Consider the following 20,681-nt stretch of genomic DNA (forward strand, 5'->3'; position numbering starts at 1 on the left):
ACGTGTTGTTGAAAATGTTCAGCATCCACCGCTTCATGCATATAATCAATATCATTCAAAAACATAAACAACAACTTCCATGCTGACATTTATAAACAAGTTTAAACAGATGGATCAACAAATGTAACAAATGTCCATTTATAAATAGCAAGCCCATGGGTGCATATGTCCAAAAAAAAATTAAGTGACTAAATTTTGAATAAATTGATGATTTGGTTGGGAAACAGTGAACAAATCACGTGCAAATTGCATTCCAGAGATCTCAAAAGGCATTAGCTGATCTATTTAACAATATCTGGCATGCACGCAAAGTTAATGATGATCATTCTCTAGTCACAATTAAACATTGATGTATATTTTAAACAAGCGAAATAGTCTGTTTGTAGTTTTAGAGTAGGTAACCCGTGTATTTTTAAACAAAGGTGGAATTGTACGAATAGACTGCAAGCTCACTGTCCCTGAGAAATCAGTGACATTGAGCATTAAAAAAAAGAATTCAACGATATTATTTCCGCCCAACAGAATTTTGAGTTGTGTATTTGGGAGCAGCCGTGAAGGCATCATTTCCTGGGAAAGTGGGAGGTAAATGTTGTCAACGTGACTGTCATCAAGTAACGTTAGAGGGGTAGAGAACAGCACAGCTTCGGTCCGCTGCCTGTCTGTACCGTCGGGACTTGGGAAGTGGCCGGGCGGGCGAGGCGGACTTCCAACCTCGGGATACATGGAAATAAGTCCTTGTTTTTAATGGCTCGTTTGTCCTGTTCCAGAGCTGCGTTGTAACGTTGAAGACAACTTAGCGCGTTTGTGTTTTGTTAATTTTCCGATTTCTACCAGCGCTAGCTAGCTTAGCAGCCCAGCGCTGGTACTGTCAGACACACAGGTACAGGAGAGGAGAGGCTGGTGACAAAGGAAGGTGGTGAGGTAACGATGAACCGCTTTCGAAAGTGGTTGTATAAGCCAAAGGTGAGTTGTCATGGGTTCGCATAATGTATTAGCTCTGCGGGCAGACATGTTTTATACATACCTTATGATATGGCTAGAAGAACATAGGATCTGTGAGTCGCTAGCTTGATCACTTCATACACTGGCAGAAAGCTGCTAACGTTAGCCCTGATGTTAAACTGATTTAACCAGCAGCTATTCCTTTGTTGTTGTTGATGCTTTTGTTTTCAAGCGCTAGTCAGGACAAACAAAGCATCACCCTAACAATGTACACTCATTTTTGCTGACTGCATAGTACTCATTTGCTATTTTCATCAAAGTTTACTACTGTCGACTGTTTTATTTAAAGATTTTTTTTACATTAAGGCAAAGAAGGAAATTCTTTATAAAACCTTAATAATAAAGCCAGTACTATCATCATTCATAATAAGAAAATAAACTCTAATAAGATACATACAAATAATGTACAGGTTAATAAAATAGAAATATATATATTATAGAATATAGATATATATTATAGAAATATATAAGGTTAGTGATTTTGATTGTGATAGAAAAATAAATAACACGTTTATAAAATTTTGTTATGTTACAAATGAATCTGTTTTTTGAACAATTGATTAATTCCATTGTGTATGAAATATTTGAAAATAGAAAAAAACAAAGAAAAACAAACCCATTTTTCTAAATTAACTGAAGCCCTATGTGGTGTATTTCCATTGTTTTGTCTGACTATTAGGTCAAAGCCCAAAGGTAGTTAATTCATTATCACATGAGATAAGCAGCGAAACCTGACAAGTGCTAAACTGAAATGAGAGAAAACTATTACCATAAAAAACAAATAACTGAAATGATATTTAATTATGTTATTAAATGACTAGTAGTTTCATTTCTGGCTCATTTGAATGTTTTTAAAAAAAATATTTTGCTTGTAATCTTCACTGCAAACTGGATGAATTGGTGGTAAAAGCGTGTTCTTAAAAACAAAATATATCACATCAGCTACTGATCGGCCCATAACAATTTGTAGCCAAATCGTCAGGAGTGAGCTTGTGATGGATTGTGCTGTTATTATTTAAATTAGGAGTGTGGAATGGCTGACACAGCAGAGGGGAACTGAAGACAGTGTCCCTTCTTTGAATAAACAGTTTAATATATGCCAACTGCTACACTTTTTAGTGCTAATTAATTGTTCATCTATAGGGAACGAGTTGTCGTTAATAGTAAGGTTGTTGGAGGAATTGTAAATGCTTTTCTTAAAATGATAAATTTCTTATTTCTGGATTAATCTGAGGCAAGTTGTCTCTGACCTGTATTTCTTTAGTGCTGTATTATATCTTATGTGTATCCAAAGTGAGATTGAAATTTGATCTACATCAAGAGAATTCCAAAGTTCAGCTGTTGAAATATTTAACAAGGTATAACAGTCTTCAATTTATAGGGAATCCTGAGCAAATACTCAATTGGAAAGAATTTTTTTTCCTGGTAGGAAAAAAATGTTTTGCCTTTTGTCTGCAAACCAACACTCTATTAATAATAAACTGAGAAAGATATATTACAGACAGCTTCTTAATTAAGTTGGTGACTGTGGTGTGTTGTGTGAACTGGCTAATACGGCCATATCCTACTTTATCAATGATCTCTTTCAACTGGCAGTATGCATTTGGTCTCTCTTGGGATAGAGGTCAGAAATTTCCCTACCAACAATCAGTAATTGAAGGAGTTGCAACAGTAGTGTTCCAAAGGATAAGATGAAATATCTGTCAATATTTACAGTCTTACCACCTGCTGTTTACCACATGTGTACACCTGCGTCATTCCTCTGTTTTCTGTCTGAGCATGTTTGCTGTCACAGCGTTTTGGTCGGTCACTGTTAGCGTAAAGCCTAAGTGTTGAGGTTCACCAGAGTATAGGCACATTCAAGAATGACTACTGGCTCTGAAGCACTGAAAGACTAAATCAGTGGCTTTTCTGCCAAGTTGCATGGTGGGTAAGAATTAGTAGAATGATACGTAAGTTTGTGGCTGTTAAATGATCACTTCTGCCTCAAAGGAGGGAAGAGTAAAACCCTGCGGTCCTCTGTAATTTTGCCAAAGGGCATAAAAAGACAACACTGAAAGGAGAGCACTATTCAACAGCAGCTAATCTTACAAATAATATCTCTTTTTCCTAGAGTAAAGGTTTCTAGGCTTATTAAACTTTGTGCTAAACACAAACCCACATGTGTTGTGTTCTGTAGTTGAACATGGCAAAGAATCGTCATTGTGCATCAACTGTAAGCTGTTTATTATTGAACTTTGTTTTTTCAATAACAGAAAAATGTTGATTCAGCATGTCCCATGACTGAAGCTGAGCTTTGGATATTTCCAGAGCCGCTCTTTTCCTCCCCAGATAAGTCCCACTGAGAAGGAATTTTTTTTTGTCCTGCTACACAAGCTATATAGTGTGTACTTTCTGCGTGAGTTGGGATATAAAGCACTGTACTTGTATATTTTGCCTAACTGTCATCAAAGTTGCAACCTATATTTTCTGCACTATAAGGCGCACGCAAAAGCCTATAATTTTCTCATAAACCTACAGTGCGTACTATAATCCGTTGCGCCTTATATATGAAATAAATTATAAAATAAACGATTCATTAAAGGTACGCCTTATAAACCAGTGCGCCTTTATGGTGCAGAACAAACTTTACTCTAAGATAAGTAGTTAACCTTGATCAATGCATTTTGTTTTGTCGTTTGTTGAATTTGGACTGTGTGCTCTACAGAAAGGAGGTGTAGAGGTAGAGATATCATGGAGAGGCTAAAATCAGAGATGAAGTATTCATAAAAATCTGCTTTGTCACTCATCCATGCAGTCCTTGTTTCGACAGTCTTTTTCCTCCATCCATCAGTGGACAACTGGCAGGGTGGGATGACGAGAGAGATGTCAGTTCTTCTGTAGCATGTGTTCGGCCTGGGTTGTTATTCCATCAGACGTTGAAAAGCTGACCTTCAGCTCGACATTACCTCATGTGTCGCTGCGCCTTCACCTGCAAGTGGCTACTACCTTATATGCACCCCCCTCCCGATATGCCGTTTCTTAATATTTGAAAAATAAATTAAAATAGTCCTATATCACGGCAATAATATTCTTGATTTCACTTGTATATTAAATTCATATGAATAGTTTTTCACTAAAATTATCTAACTGGTATTTTGTAATCACAAATTCTTGTCCTGTGACAGCACTACTGTTTTTCTTTTCGTCATCTTGAACAATACTGTAAACTGAATCACAATGAAAGTGCATCTGTCAGCGTTAGCATTAGCGTTATCATGAGCATTTACTCCCATCGTAAATCATTGTCAAGCCAAAATAAAAAATGTTTCAGAGATGTTTATTTGTGTTGTCAGAAAGGAAATGTGACATGTTGACAGCTGATGGTTTTGACAAAAGCAACATATTTTTAATTATAATCCGTTCAGGAGGCAGTTTTCCTTTTGCTGTCAGCTACGTGGACCTTACTTAAAAAAGCAGCAGTTGATTTTAAAAGGAATGTAGTTGTAGGAAGTGATGGGGATTCTAATTAAAACCACAGTAATTGCTGTATTTGAATTGTATTGTATTCCAAACTTGGTCAAATCTATATAAATTCAGAGACTGATTTAGAGGTTCCTTTAGTATTCTTCATTCTTTTGTAAATATCTGACAGTGTTGTGTAAAACAAGAGGTACATTTTCAATAATACGCTTTTGACATTCACTGTGTGGTTGATGTTGTTCTTACAGCCCCATCTGTGTTGATACCCATGAACAAAGCTGTTGTTGTGTATAATGATGATGAAAAAAATGCCCATATTGTGTGGTTATAATGTGAATATTCGCTGCCTTTTTCCTGATACTTTCGGTGCAATGTAGCCCATTCAGTAATTTAAGATTCTCTGCTGTGCAGTCTTAAACTTCTCGCCCTTGTTTCCTCTGCATTTGACATTCATTGTGACACTGGTTTGTTTTTGAATATTGCTAAAATGCAGTCAGAAAAGCAAGGAGCAGGCAAGGTAATTAGGATGTTTTCTTTTCAGAGCTGATTTTGCACAGTTGGTGAGGATTTGATGGAAGAGAGAACAACAAACTGCTGAGCAACGTGGCTTCGTACTTAGGCCTGTTTCTGTTTTTTGTGGCTGTCCCATTCTGCTTACCCACCAGCCATGCTGTAATTGATTTGGTGTCAGTTGCCAGGATTTAGAGAGCTGACCCTAGTGCAGATGGAGACAGGCAAGGCGATTGAAGATCTTTTCAAATTCATTGCAGGATTGGGGAATCAGAGCCCACTGTCTGAGATGTGGGGGAACAATGATTGAAGGGATGTGTCTTTGGCAGAAGAGATTTAGGGGCACCCCAGAGAATCAGATGAGGGAGACAGCGGTGCCGTTGCTTTCCACAACTCTTTTCTTATTGGCAGTCATTCGTCCCCAGTCCCATTTCACATTCCTTCCTTCATTTTCATTGACGATAATCATAAAACCTGCAGTCAGGGTGACCTTTGTCTCTATTTGAAATCTGACTATTCCGAAAAGAGTCAGCAAATGAAACGCCTTCTAGCTCCAGGTTGTGTTTGAGCAGGAAGAGAAGGAAATAACATGACGCCTGTGTTTTGAGTTTGTTTCCAGGTGGCTGGAGCTGGGGATGACAAGTTGTTTCTCTCAGTCTTTCATCTGATTGCATTCTAGGGTCGACATGATAAATCCTGAAGGAATGAAAACATTATTATTAATAAACACGTGCATTGATATTCTGCCTATCCAATCACTAGCTCTAGATTTGGAAACAAAAGAATCTCATGGTCTGGCTTAACCTGCATTTGTCATTATTTTGTTGATTTTTCAGGCCTCAGATCTTTGTCAAAATTAAGAACAAGATCTTCAGGATCTGGTTCTGAGGTGAGAAGGAGATTTTGGTCCCCTGCCACAAAGAAAACGAGGAAATTGATATTTCACTCTGTTTCATTCCATCTGACCATATTTTATTTCAAGAACATAAATCAAAAACATTTAATATTTTGTCATATCTCTTTCCAAACTAAACAATCCAATACGAAGCAGTACCTTTTGTCTTCTCGGATCTTTCTGTTTATGTTTTTTCCATAGTTACAAATGTTAGGGTTAGGTGTAGGGCTTTTATTTTGTATTGGCACCCAGCAGCCACGTTGTGGAAGACGTAAATGTACCTGAGTTGCTGATCTGTGTCCGTATGCATGGAAGTCTTAAAATGAGGTGTGGTCAGGCAAGTTGTTGCAACAGAAAGCAATTACACAATTGATCAACAAAAAGAAGGTCTGAAGTCCACGCTGAAGTATTCATTTATTTAAAGGTTACATGATTCAGATAGTAAGATGGGTCAAGATAGTCTGCTTCACAACTCACTGACATTCAGCTTGTTCCACATTACTGATGTGTGGATCAGCTCTTATATCATCTAAAGCTACATGCCTGAAAAGCTGTTTTCTCAGCTTTGGAGAACCTGCATGTGTTTTTTGTGTAACGTTAGGGGGCATGTGACTCCTCAGTTTTGTCATCTGTACAAATCTCCTTAGTTACAAAAAATATCAAGTCGTAGATTTCTGAATCAGAAGGTTGACAGCCAGATCTAGGTTCTATTACCAGAAATAATAAATGGAATAAGAACAGAAGGGGAGGAGGAATGACCCCACATGTATCCACATTGCAAACAGGGGGTCTTGGACATGCCTTATAGCCACCTAAATCTCCTACACCCCCTTATCCCTTTGGTCTGCCATGCTGTGTTTGTGTGCCAGGCACATGAACACATCATTGCTGAGTCCATATGCCAGATTAGGGAGGAGACCAGTAACAGATCATACCGTCAGTCCAGAAGGAAAGGCCACACTTGACTATATTTAGTCAAAGAGCTGAGAAGTTGTCATGAGTCTGTTGTTTGTTGTGGCTCTCATCTCTAACTGTGTTGTAGAAATACTGCTCAGCAATCTGTGATCAGTACCATTGATTTAATTACCTCCATCATTCGGGTTGTTTTCTCCCATGTTGGTTTGGTTTGGGGTTTTTTTTCAAATAAATGTAAAAGAAAAAAGAAAGGTTGTTTTTCAGTGTTTCCTAAAAAGAAACCAAACTTAACAGAAAACCCTGCTGTATCAAATTTTAACCAAACTTTGTGGAAGAATGTATCAAACAAAAACCCATTATATTTTGGTGTGGATCCAAATAGAGAGATTGATACCTGACATTTTACGTAATATCTTAGAAAACCAGGGAGCACTCAGGCAGAATTCCACCATACCATTGCCATTAAAATCCGCTAAAAATCGAGAAACAGTATTGTTAAATATCAGGAGGATAAACAAAAAACAGATCAGTGTGCATATATAGGGTGGTACAGATTCAGATTATATTTCTTATTATTTTACAAGTTTTGGAGGGGATCCGGATCTGGTGTATGTAAGACATGTAAGCTTGCCCAGCCTCATCAGAAGTAAACTCTTCCACAGTCCATTCCAGTAGTAGACCAGAATGATTTCAAGACAACTGGATTATACCTAATAAATCATCAATAACTTGGCATCTGCAGGAAACAATGCAGAGGTGAGAAAACGAACTCCTGATGTAAGCTGAACATGAAATGAATGACTCAACAGAACTGAGCCTTTATCAGCATTACACTGCATTCTTAGAGAGGACATTTTCGTATTCTGCCAAACTTAATATAAATAATGGGCAAGGAAGTTTTCTTGTTTGTTGCCAAAACGATTGTCTCTCTCATGCTAGCGCTTTTATGCTGAATCCTGAATAATAAATAAGGTGTTGAACTGTATCCGGCTGCATTTCTGCCGGTCGGCCAACTTACTGGATATAGCAGAGTGAACTGGTTTCAACACTACAATATTTGCCACTGAGCCTTGGAAAGCAGCCAAGAAGACAGCAAATCAAGCCATGAATACAGTATGGAGAGCAGAGGCAATGTTTCTCAAATCCCTAAAGTGAGCTGGATGTGCACACACTGATGCTACGGCCATTCATGAGGCATTAGCTCGACAACCTCCATCATCAGCGCAGTCTGAGCAGAGACAAACCCCTAAATCAGCAGCTCAAGAAGAAAGCTGGTTGTGATAATGTTAATTGTACAGTGGCACACAATGCCAACACATGTAAACTGGAAGGGCATTCGTGGATTCCGTATACGCACCAAGGCAAGAGTTCTGATTTCAATATGAAGCACAACTACTCCAGGCTTTAAAACATTTCCAAAAATAATTCTGTTATGTGAAAATTTGTTTGTGTCTCGATCAGCATCACCTCTCGATCACACGACCTGCATATATCTGCATAGACCTATGTGTGCCTGTATTTCTGCCTTATTTTGTTAAATTGGTATTGGAGACTGTTCTAAGCATGAGTGTTTGGTGTGGGCATCAGGTAGCCCAGAGCCAGTAACAATGAAAGTATAAAATAAAACTATATGTATATAACTTTCTTTTTCTATGATTCACTGCTTAGAAGATGCTAAAGAAATCATTCTCTTCATTCACTTTTGAGTGTCCTCCACCACCTCTGCACTTGTGAAAGAGAAAGTAGTTTATGTGTCTGCTTCAGGATTCAGATCAGCCTTACGTTAGGATTGGATCTTTTGTGACCTGACGTATGACCTTACACCAAGTGTTAACAAAATTATGGCTGTAGTCTCTTTAAAGCTGACTGATAAACCAACTAATAACAATAACTTTTTTATTTAACGTGAAATATAAGTGAAATAAATGTTACTGAGTCACTGTTTAATGATGGTTGAGGACCTTTAACAGTAATTGTCACTCTGGGTGATGTTATGTCAGCGGTATCGTCACAAATGATGAGTTTGTGACCGCAATGGGAAGGGTTTTTGTTTGAGTCATCCCAGAGGACAGCGGACAGCTGGAGTATAATGAAAGAGGGATGCGCCACAGGACACAAGTGCTGAATCATCTTGTCACTTACACAGGGGAGGGCTTTCATTGTTGGAGGTGACAGGATCACCATTTGCTTTTGTAAAATATTATTACCGTAATGCCCTATTGGAAAGGATTGATGTGCAGCTTCTGAGTTCAAAAGTGTCTTTTTAATATGTTTTTTCTTTTCTTTCATTCGTTTTTCCGTTCAGCTTCCTCTGCTTTTGTGGGTCACAGGGGTTGCTGGAGTCTGTCCCAGCAGACTTAAAGGTATGAGGCTGGGAGACGCTCCGAACATGTTGCCATCACATTGTGGAACAACACGAAAAACGAACAATCACTCTGTCATTTGTAATTTATCTTTTTCAATTTGGAATTTTTTTTACCTGCTTATCAGTTATTGTAAGAACTCGTCACAATTAAGTGGTGAAAATGTTTCTGTATGTGTTAAGACAATGTAAAAAAAAACAGTTTTCACTCTCTTCCAGCCCAAGTTATTGTTACGTAAGCTGATCAAAACTTATTTGAGCAGATATATTTTTTATTTTTACTTGCCTTTTTCGCTTTTCAGTGTCACGTCATCACTGAAGGCCGCTGTTACCGTTATCAGATTTAGATTTGAGTTTGAAATCTGTATTTTATGACTTATACGTTCTCAGTTCTTATAGACCAGTGCTTTACTATGCTGAATATGGTAAGATGTTTAAGTAGTGGTATTATTGTTTAGACTTTATAATTCACGCAGAATTTGGTTTTGAAAGTTATTAGAAAGCTTATTTAGCTGGTAAAGCTTTGTGTAAAGTATAAGTGTGATACTACGGAACATCTTAGAGTTGTCCAATCAAAAGCAATCAATGTGTAAACAGGAAGTCACCGTGGCCTTTAATGGCTTTAATATTAATGCAGCTTGGAATGAGTGGGATTCGCCTGATGACAGGGATCGATTCAGTCTAATATCAGTGTCTTAGCATTTGTAATTTGAAAGCTGTTGAATTGTCTCATTCTCATATTTAGTTAATAAGTGGTATTTTATTTAAATGTCATGTTGAACATCTCACACACATCTGCCAGCCTTAGGCAAGGTTTATCTGGTTGGTTTGCTGAAAACTCTGTTAGTCAGTCTCATAGTTAGCAACAAATGAACTCTTAATAGAAACCACTTTTAGTTGCTAACCTTTTCTAATTTAGTCAGCTATTTAGTCCCTTCTATAAATGAGCTACGGTTGGACAGCTTTATTTGAGCTTTAACCTGAGCATTCCTGCTTATCTAAAAGTAAATCAAGTTTTGAACATTGCCTGCCTTTGACTTTTCCCCCATGATGCAGTGGTGCAGGAATGTTCCCTCTTGTGTGAGGAATGCAGCAGGAGGAGGTTACAGGATGATTTGCCTCAAACACGTCTTTTCTTCGTCCATCAGTGATGGCTCACATGCCTCAGAAGTCTCTAAATGAATGTCACCACTCTGTGGGCAGTATGCTAGAAAAAGTTCCTTGTCTTCTCTGTTTCCTGTTTGGCCATCCTGACATTTGTATCATAGACTCACTGATTGTTGTATAAGGTTCACTTGTGTCGCCACCTCCCTTCTCACTGTTCAGATTAACATCAGATATGAGGACAGATTGGCTTACTTTTATTGTCATTTATGTTCACGTCATTCTTTCAAGTTGAATTCTTTTTCTATCGTGGCATTTCTATTTAAATGATCCATCAAGTATCTCCCATTAAAAAAAAAACATACTTTGAAGTACTTAAAATATACTTTTTGTATCTGTGTTACCACCCAAGATAATTAGGACTGAGGTAAAGGTTACCTCAAATCCTCATGGTGGTTTTCTTCTTCATAGCATATCACAGTCCTCCATGAGAGATCTTTCCTTCGGAGTAATAATATGACAAGAACCCCTACTGCAGGTTATATCTCTGTTTCTCTCTGTTTGTTTCATTATTAATGAGAGAGAGTGAGGGAACAGCACAATGTATCACATTCACAGAGAATGGAGGACCCAGGAGGGAGCATCACACAACAGGAAGCCCTGAAAACTTATGGGAAAATGCCCTGGCTTTGGAAAATATCAATGTTAACTTCGAATTTATGAAAACTTCCTGTAGACATCAGATTATTTTTTAGACCAGTGTTGCTCTCCCTTCTTTTTTTTCCAGTAACGTCTTTGGGTCAATGTGATATTTCATGATGAGCATCAACATGTGGTTATTTTCATAACTATTAACCTTTCATCGTGAGAACTCTCCATGATGTGTGTCTGTCTGTCATTAATTTCATTCTTATTTATTGTAATTGGTCTGTGAATTTGTGTAACTCAAGATTTTTTTTCCTCAGAAATGTGCCTTGGCAAATGGGAGAGAAATCTGTTGTTAAGCTGGCCTCTAAAATGCCCTACTTACCTGATTTAATTTGTGTCCCTACAGATCAGCTGCATGTTACTGTCTTATACAACATTCATGTGTGGACTGAACTGGCTTCATGTGGCTACTGTCATTTTAGTGTCTTTTTTTTTTGTTAATTAAATGAGAGATCGATCATTCATTCCTTTGGACATTTGTAGTTTGTGATGTTCTTTTAAATTCTCAAAACTGTTAACATATTAGGTGCTGTTACAGAAGCTATTGAGAATCAAGCTGTGTTTCTGTTCTGCAGCAGTCCGCAGCTGAAATTTTGACTCTATATTACTATCAGAGCTTCTCATTGTTGCAATTGAAGCAAATTAATGACTCACTTAATGAGGCCAGGCAGCAGGTTGAAGACTCCCAGTTAAGTAAGGCAAAAAAGCACCTTATTAAATTACACTATGTGTCTGAAAAGCAGGGCTGCATATAGATTTGGGCAAGCCAGTGCAATTAATAGTGACAGTTCAAAGTGGTATATTTTAAAAAAACTTTCATTGGTATCTTAAAACCCCAAGCGAAATTTCACATGAGGCGTAAAACAGGAGAGCATGTTTGATTAATTTCTTTTTTTCTGCCTTTCATGTTTACCACACTGAATATCTTAAGGTTTTTTGACTTGTGTGTCGTTGTGGTTGTGTGCAGAGGACAGACCCTCAGCTCCTGGCTCAGTTCTACTACGCTGATGAGGAGCTGAATCAGGTGGCCACGGAGCTGGACAGCCTCGACGGCAGGAAGGACCCTCAGAGATGCACCCTGCTGGTCAATCAGTTCAGATCCTGTCAGGTCAGTGAGGAGAAACCCACACACTCAAAGTCATCATGGTTTGCCTCGCATATCAAAAAGCATGCGTTTGAGTATGTTTGAATTACAATAATATTTATGAATTCCATCCATCCATTTTCTTGTCAAAGAGATTATTGCGATCATCTCGTCTACAGTCAGTCTCGTCTGGAGTCTATCCCAGCTGGCTATAGGCAAAAGGTGGGGTACACCCCAGACAAGATGCCAGCTTATCATGAGGCCACATGAAAGACAAACAAACGCATTCTCACACTTACACCTACGGACTATTTGGTGTCATTCATTATAAATAATACACAATAGTCGAGTAGAATAACCCTTTTATTCTGGCCACTAAGAGATCCCTTATGAAAGAACTGTCAGTGGGAATGACTGTCAGTGGACCTTGGGTTGGCCTGGAAGCTGCAACAACAAAATACTTCCTATCCCTTCCTGGATGCGATATAATGATATGACTGCGGCCTCACCAAATATTAGGTGACCAAATTGTTACACAAAGCAGCTTGAGTGATAAGATATTATATAAGATATGATATTTGGGTCTTTAGTAAATGCTTACAAGGGCATGGCCTTTTGTAAGAGATACGCTATTGTGCGCTATTATCGCTTTGATTAAATATTTCAGTATGAATTAGTTCAGAAATGGGTTTCTGTTTCAACTGGATGCTAGCCTGAAATTTAGTAACACAAACTTAGAATCTTAGAGTACTTGTGATTCTAGAAATGATTCTCTCGGGTCTTTCATTCGATCATGATTTTGAAGGTGATACTGTGTGCAACACTGATGGTTGCCATGCTGCGTCATGCTGAGAGAGCTAGAGGTGGTGGAGAGGAGGTCGTTGTGCCTTAACCTCCCCCCCACTGCCAGAGCACATAGGGAAGAACCACTTAATAAGGTCATCACTTGATCCCTGACTGTTCTTTCTCACTCCCCTCCATCTTTCCCACTTCTAGTCTGCCACCTTGTTTGGGTATTTCTTCCCAGTTTATTTATTTTTCACTGTTTTGATTTTGATTTTTTAATATTTTGGGGGTTTTTTTGTTAAATGCCTTGTCACCACAAATTAATGAAGGCTTTTTATGATACACAACAACCTCTGTTGAGCCTGTAGTTTTGAGCATCATAGTCCAGAGAGGAGTCCCTTTGCTGGTGTAGCTCCTAATGGGTTGTTGGAGAATGAATTAAGCAGCGTGATACCCCACAGCCTCAAGGTCCCATGAATAGAATACAACAGCACTCAGGCCAAAATTTGCTACTTGAACTTGCCACTGCCATATCAGCTCTTACTCATGGGCCTCCTTGGGGGGTTCCTGGCATGCTGCTCACATTGTGTTGGCAGGGCTGTTCTTACAGTTTGACCTGCTAGAAACAGGCTGTCAAGCATGTGTACGTGTGAGATGGATGAAGACGGAATTTAACAGCATACAGGAGATAGAAGGCAAAGGAATAAGAGATGGGGGTTGAAAAGCATGGAAGATAAAGTTAGGAGTCAGTCTTTGGTGTCTCAGGAATGTAAAGTATCCGACATCTGGATTATTCCAAAGAGTTTTGAAGGTTGTTATCACTAGTGTACCTTGCCAGAAGACACTGAAAGACATTGGGGGGTATAGGCCCAACACACACACACACACCCAGAGGACACAGCTATAAAGGAATCGGTGGTTAAGCTCTCCTTCTCAAAGCTTTTTAATCTTTCTCCTCGGGGCGAGCAGAGAAAGACGCAGCGTTGGGCCTGACAAGATTACACTGCACAGTGCAGCTGCTGTTGAGTAAAAGGCTCATTGTAAGTAATTGTTATGGCTGTTGTACATGCCAGCGGCACATAAGCTCTTGATTAGCTCTCGCTGTGTGTGACACTACATTTTCATTGCAGAAATTATGGGCTGTAGTTTAGTGTTTTTATTGGAGGAGAAAGTAGCTGCAAGGGCTGTAACGGTCGTGTGCGCTTGTCAAATTGTTTTCATTCACTCTCTAATCAATTGTCTTTAAACGCTGTCATACACTGGCCTTCCTGATCAAGGCAAAGCTCGACCTTTTAAACAATGTTAGCTAATCAGAAAAACACACACACACTGCTTTCTTCTCAGCAACAGATCTTTACTCATTCTAGTTTGTTCAATTTTTTCTTTTGTCACTCTTATGCTTATCTGCAGGACAATGTGTTGAACATTATCAATCAGATCATGGATGAATGTATCCCCAACGACCGGGCCAACAGAGACTTCTCTGTCAAGTTCCCTGAAGAGATTCGTCATGACAACTTGGCTGGGCAGCTGTGGTTTGGGGCTGAGGTAATGTATTCCCTCCAGTGTAAGTCTGGAACAAAACAACCTTACATAAGTTCAACACATACATATTAACGACATATTTAATTCTTACAGTTGTAGTGTTTCCCCATCTTTTGCAGACCCCTATGAATCATTTTAATCCTTGATGTAAGGCAAAATAATTTATGAAACGTGTTCCTGTTCAGTGTTTAGCTGCTGGCTCCATCATCATGAACAGGGAGATAGAGAGTATAGCGATGAGGCCGCTGGCTAAAGATCTGACTCGCAGCCTGGAGGAGGTACGCAACATCACGAGAGACCAGGCCCTGAGGGACCTCAACCTGTACACAGACCGCTTGAAGGACGCATTGCGACATTTCGACGGCCTTTTCGCTGAGTTTGAGCTCAGGTATACGAAGGGCTGTATATGATTTGCAGTTGAAGCAAAAACAATTAATCCACATTTGAAGGATTCTTTTTGAAAAACAATGCCTGAAGCATTCTGTCTTTATCAGTTATGTGTCAGCCATGGTGCCTGTGAAGTCTCCCAAAGAATACTATGTTCAGCAGGAAGTGATTGTGCTCTTCTGTGAGACTGTAGAGAGGTGAGCGCACAGAAGAACAAACATTTTGTTTCTTGCAGCTGATAGAGCCTCGCTGAGTTCATCTTGAATTAACCAGAATCTAAAATATTTGCCTTAATAAATTTATTAATGATTTATTGCTTTGGGTCTCAGAGCTCTGAAGCTGGGCTATCTCACACAAGACATGATCGATGACTATGAACCCGCGCTGATGTTTACAATTCCCAGACTAGCCATTGTTTGGTAAGTGCTGCATGTCCTCGCAATTATTCCACCCAGGATGTGGTTTTGTACTCCTTCCTGCCTTCTTACCGAATTTTAAACATTTTTAGTGGACTAGTTGTGTATTCAGAGGGACCTCTCAACCTTGACCAAAAATCAGAGGACATGTCTGAGCTCTTCCGACCTTTTCGCACTTTATTGAAGAAAATCAGGTACTGTGGGTCAATATATTGTAAGAATTTTGTTTAATCTTTCTAAACAATCTATTTCTTCATTAATGTATTACCATATTGCTCTTGCAGAGACCTGCTACAAACCCTTACAGAAGAGGAGTTAATTACGTTGGAGAGGAATCTGTGCGTATCTCAGGATGGGGAGTTGTCTTTAGATCAGGAGCCTGGTATAAACTGCTCACCAGCTCCAGTTCCAGACAGTCAGACATCCTCCATTCCCACATACAACACCTCCAAGGTGGAGTACGAGGGAGAGCAGGAGCATCTGGCTCTGTTTGTGTGTCCCAGCCAAGAGGAGGAGCTGGCAGAAGTGGAAAAAGGTTGGGAGGAGGTTGAAACCGAGAGAGGAGGGGAGGAGCAGGATCAGGGTCTGCTGTGTGAGGAAGCAGAGGAGGCTGAATTGGCGTGCTCCATGCAATATGATGAGGAGGAGCTTGAGCAGCTCAACATGATGGTTTACCGTGTGGGAGATGAGATGTCCAACCTGCTTTCGCCTCCCAGCCAGGGTCAGTCCCCGGCACACCACCCACACAGAGGAGAGGCAGGAGGCTCCAGTGGAGTGTCCAGCGCTGAGACCTCTCCCCGAAGGTTCCTTGTCGGCTTGGGAAGGACAGGCCTCTTTGTAGAGGAGGAGGACAGGGTTTTCCTCATGGAGGACCTGGATGCAGCAGGAGACATCACCAGCACCTCAAGAGAGGCCAGTAGTTCTGTGGCCTCTCCTTCCAAAGCACCAAAGTCTGCTCGTCCTGTGCAGTGCAGGCTGGCTCTACGGCCGAACTCTGCCAGGAACGGTTGGTACTCTGAGGCCCAGTCGGAGCAGCCATGCCCACAGCCATGCAGCCAGACCGCACAGTGTCCTAAGCATCATCTGTGCTCTTCTGCTCCTGGCTCTGAACCTCTGCCTTACACCAATGGGTGGGACATGGCTTTAGAAGGTACGGCATCAGAAACAGCTGAGGTCATTGCTCACCGTATGGGTGGGATGAAGCTCTCTGCCACAGTCATCTTCAACCCCCGCTCCCCCAGCCTGACAGAGCTGGCTGTGGACAAACTGCTGATGCCCAGGCCCGCTCCCTCTGAGATTGAGCCTTGCGGCCCCCTGGTGGCCACTCAGTGTTTGCTCAACTCCTGCGTCTGCTGTGGGAGCTGTGAGGACAGTCATGAAGACGTCACCACAGAGACCACTGGACTCGGGTTAGGCTTCCACTTGGGACTGGAAAGAAACTGCAAGACTGCAAACTCCAGCGCTGTTATCCAGTCTTCTGCTCGCCGACAGCCGGTGCGGGGTCACGAGCCTCTAAATAAGAACGACCTCTCGCAGCTGACTCACCCTTTTTCCAGCTGCTCTGAAGAGAGCCTAGAAGACGACTCAAACTTCCAGCTCTGTGAGAAGTGCCTGGCTCCACGGCAGGGGCATCACCCTCTGGATTGTGGCTCCAGTGGAGAGGATGGACTCTTTCTGTGCAAGCACCAGCTGGGGACTGAAAAGAAGCAGCAGAGCAGTGGAGGCCAGCAAAGGGACAAAGAGACGGATAAGGACAAGCCAGAGCCTAAAGACATGAAGAAGGACAACAAAGAGGACAGCAGGAGGAACCCCAGGTGTGCTGTTTGCTTGCTTTTGGGCTCATTCTGGGAGGATATGCCTTCATATGACCACAAGAGTCTCGCATCAATCTTTTAATTTCTGCATGTTTTCATCATATTTTTAATTATCTCAGTTTACTTTAATTTAATCCATGTCTTTTCTTATTTTGCCTTAATTACCTCGCTGTGTTTTTTTTTACTGTTATGTTTGTTCTGTTGTTTTACCCATGATTTGGTTGTTTTCAGTTTTCAGAACTCTCCACACAGCTCAGTGTCAGGTAGTGACTGTGAGAGTGTCTCCGTCACATCATGTAGTCTATCAAGCAGTGCATACACTCCCAGGTAACCAATCACCAATGATGAAACTGTCATTGTCATGTATTTGTGTCTTTTCCTGCCTCTGATAATACTAACAAGACCGGTGCCTGATGAGTGAAAACATGCATGCCCAGTCTTCACACTGTCCTTAATGTCAGTTAATCTTCCAATGTGAGCAAAGTATTTCCTAAAGGATGATTAAAGCTATGAAGTGTATTTGCTCCATTCATCAAGTCAGATTGAAAGTTAAATTTGACCTTCTTAAATGTAAATGCTACTTGAGAAAAGATCATATTGATCTTGGGTTGTCTTGTCTTTGTTCACTCCATCCAGTTCAGTGACCCCCAGCTCAGGGATGTCAGAAGACCTGGACCATCAGGAGATCCAGCTGGCCCTCCAAGATGCCAAGCTGGCTGCCAGGAACAAAATCCGATCACGCTTCCACAGCAGCAGCGACCTCATCCACCGGCTTTTTGTTTGTATATCCGGTAAAAGCTCTCTCTCTCTCTGCACGTGGTTTTTACGCCATCTGGTTGTGTCTGTTATGCTGATAGAATAAACTCTGACATGATGCAGGCGTCGCCGATCAGCTGCAGACCAACTATGCTAGTGACCTGCGCAGCATCCTCAAGACTCTGTTTGAAGTCATGGCAACCAAGTGTGAGCAAGGTAACAACGATAATCAAAACAAAGGTGAGGAATGTTTATCATCTTGTTTTTATTTTCTGTTCAACATTTTATATAATTCGGCACTCTGTAGCTATCAGGAAAAATGTTAAGCTGAACTTTCTTCTTCTGTGATGTCTAGCAGTTCCTGTTCTGCGCAGTGCAGTGTTGGAGGACTGCGCTCTCTGTCAGGAGACTATCTCCTCATCAGAAATGGCGGCCAAGGCGCGGGAGGGCCAGTTCGAAGGTCAACCAATAAATTTCCTTATCTGAAACGTCAACCTGTTCCTTTTCTTCCTTGTCATATGACTGGTTGTAAGCTAGTTTTGTGATATCTGTTTCTCTGAACAGACCCTCCAGATTGGGTCCCTGATGAAGCCTGCAACTCCTGCATCGCTTGTAAGGCTCCCTTCACCGTCATCCGTCGGAAGCATCACTGTAGAAGCTGCGGCAAGGTACGATGTTGGGATATCCTGTTTAATGTGTTATTGACCAAAATGATGACTCACGCTGCATAATAACTACATTAGTAATAACTAATGCATCACGTGTTGTGTCATTCCAGATCTTTTGCTCCCGTTGCTCGTCTCACTCTGCACCTTTGCCCCGGTATGGGCAGGTGAAACCCGTCAGGGTCTGCACACACTGCTACATGTTTCATGTCACGCCTTTTTACAGTGACAAGGCCAGCATCTGACCGCAGATCAACGGTGAACTCGTGCAGTCGACTACAGCAGAGGCATGTGCAGTGGATAGATCGTCCACCGTCTGCACAGCAATTGCCATATCGCTTTGGCTAAAAGTTGTGGCTGTCATTGCTCCAGAGTACGGCCTTTACTGACGACAGAGGAGAGATGAGACACACAGCTACGAGCGATGATTAAACCTGTTTCTATTGCTTTGGAGAGAGACTGCTGCGTCACAGGGAACCAAAGGATTTGATTTCAGTGCCCAGCTTAAACACAAATGATTCACAATTGCCTCTCTGATTTAAGAGACACAAAAGGGAGAGGGCTTAAACCGGCAATAACAGATTTTGAACTGGAATCGTACAACGCTCCCTTGTAGCAGCACAAATTCAAAACAGGCTTCCTTGTTTGCTTTGTTGCTTTAGGTGTAAATGAAACAATTTGTGACATATTTTCTTAGGCTTTAGCGAGCTTCCTGCATTTGTGCCAGAGCTCCCATGGGACTCGGATTACTGCAAAGAATGTAAGTCATGATAACCATGTAAGTAAGGATAATTCTGGTAATAGCTACTCTGCAATGTCTTAAACAGTAAACTGTTGCTATTTATAAGGAAACTGGGAACTAGAAACTGATCTCAACCAGACTGTCAGTCCCAGTGAAGCAAAAATGAGAAACAGACACCTTTTATACTGAAAATCCTTCATGCTCTCAATGGCAGTGAATGTGTAATTGTATACCACTTTGTGAAATGAGGTCTAGTTTCTATAAGTGTGACCGTTCACCTCTGATGGGCTGTGCCCATTGCTTTTACAGTTGCATCATAGCATGTTTTAATTTTCTCTGGGACTCAGCTGACATGGATTAAAGTGGATTCCACAAGCATGGCTGTCAGGTCTCTGAAGGCCCCACAGTAGAGAGTCGACCTGTTCCATCAGTGCTCCCATCAGAACCGTTTGTTCTGAACCAGAGGCCTTCTCAGGTGCTGGCCTACAGACTACAGGCCGATTATCTACAATTGATTTCTCTTCCTCGCCTAGTGCAATATTCTGACTATGAGCTGAAATGGTTCTGCACATTTTAAAGAGAACACTTTGCTCTATAGATTGTAGTTAATTTCCATTTTGTAAGAGGAATATTGCATTTGGGTTTGCACTCAACAATTTCCAAGTTCTGTATTTGGCTGCGGGGTTATAGTTGAGTGGAACAGGTATTTTGTTCCCAAACGGACTTCTGTTTGCTCCTGAATCTGCTTCCATTGCAATTACAGCATATAAAATATCTTCCATGCTAATTACATATTACAGTTTGTACTGAATAGGTGGCCGTTACACATACATACAGTATATTATGAAGCCTTTGTGTGACAAAAGAAAGAACATTTTGTCTATTTTGGTGTAATGTAAAGCAGTTTCTCAGGCATTACATTCTGTCAGAATCACAACTGTGGGATTTATGTTCATCAAAGAACAAGAATTCACAATGGAAAGCTATGATTTTTTTTCTTTTATAAAGAACATGAATAATGTATGAAGCTATCATTCCTATCATGTGAGGTACCAGGAATCATGCAGTAATTAGAAATTGGGGTATTTCTTTGTTTCGAAGCTTTTTATTTTCAAAAATTGCAGTAAATTTCCATGAAAGAAACTGTGTGAAATATTTAACAAATAAATTATGTTATATAGTTTTAAATGCCATGACTATTAAAATAAATGACTTCCCCCTCTATAAGTAACTGATTACTTCTGTTTAATTTTACAACAAGGTACGACTGAGTTTCTTGAAATGTGCCAATGAATTTATTCCCTGGATTCCTAGCGGACTTCCTGTTCTTTTAATGTATAAATAAAAAGTGACCATGAACATTCACATTGTAATGTCATACTGGTCTACAGCTTCATACTGACTTAAAGACACCAAGACAGAAAAGCGGTAGTGCTACGTGTCTTTCTGATTTGAATGATAAACTGAATTCTGTTCAAAGTTGCTCATCGCAGCTTAAGGCTATTTTGGATGATTCTTTTTTGTCAGA

At 40.5% G+C, this 20,681-nt stretch overlaps 1 protein-coding gene across 2 annotated transcripts; it reads left to right on the top strand.

Moving 5' to 3' along the window:
* Positions 1-621: 621 nt before the first annotated feature.
* Positions 622-20,516, top strand: zfyve28 (zinc finger, FYVE domain containing 28). 2 transcript variants are annotated; one of them, XM_068338901.1, is made up of 14 exons: positions 622-963; positions 11,926-12,066; positions 14,239-14,376; positions 14,559-14,761; positions 14,868-14,957; positions 15,090-15,179; positions 15,269-15,370; positions 15,461-16,990; positions 17,222-17,317; positions 17,627-17,781; positions 17,870-17,986; positions 18,102-18,206; positions 18,311-18,414; positions 18,525-20,516. In XM_068338901.1, exons 1-14 carry the CDS (start codon positions 928-930, stop codon positions 18,654-18,656), a joined length of 3,039 nt encoding a protein of 1,012 aa, XP_068195002.1. In that variant the 5' UTR covers positions 622-927; the 3' UTR covers positions 18,657-20,516. The 2 variants fall into 2 exon arrangements, with proteins under 2 accessions (XP_068195002.1, XP_068195003.1); XM_068338902.1 differs by having other exon boundaries at positions 18,105-18,206.
* Positions 20,517-20,681: the final 165 nt, after the last annotated feature.

Source organism: Antennarius striatus, chromosome 17 (genome assembly GCF_040054535.1).
Source record: "Antennarius striatus isolate MH-2024 chromosome 17, ASM4005453v1, whole genome shotgun sequence".
In the NCBI taxonomy this organism is placed as follows: Eukaryota; Metazoa; Chordata; class Actinopteri; order Lophiiformes; family Antennariidae; genus Antennarius; species Antennarius striatus.

Excerpts from the sequence above, each read along its gene's own strand:
- zfyve28 (XM_068338901.1), top strand. The coding sequence starts at position 928 with ATGAACCGCTTTCGAAAGTGGTTGTATAAGCCAAAG. Across the intron at positions 12,067-14,238 it reads ATCAGTTCAGATCCTGTCAG|GACAATGTGTTGAACATTAT; the intron begins GTCAGTGAGGAG and ends GCTTATCTGCAG. Across the intron at positions 17,782-17,869 it reads GCTTTTTGTTTGTATATCCG|GCGTCGCCGATCAGCTGCAG; the intron begins GTAAAAGCTCTC and ends GACATGATGCAG.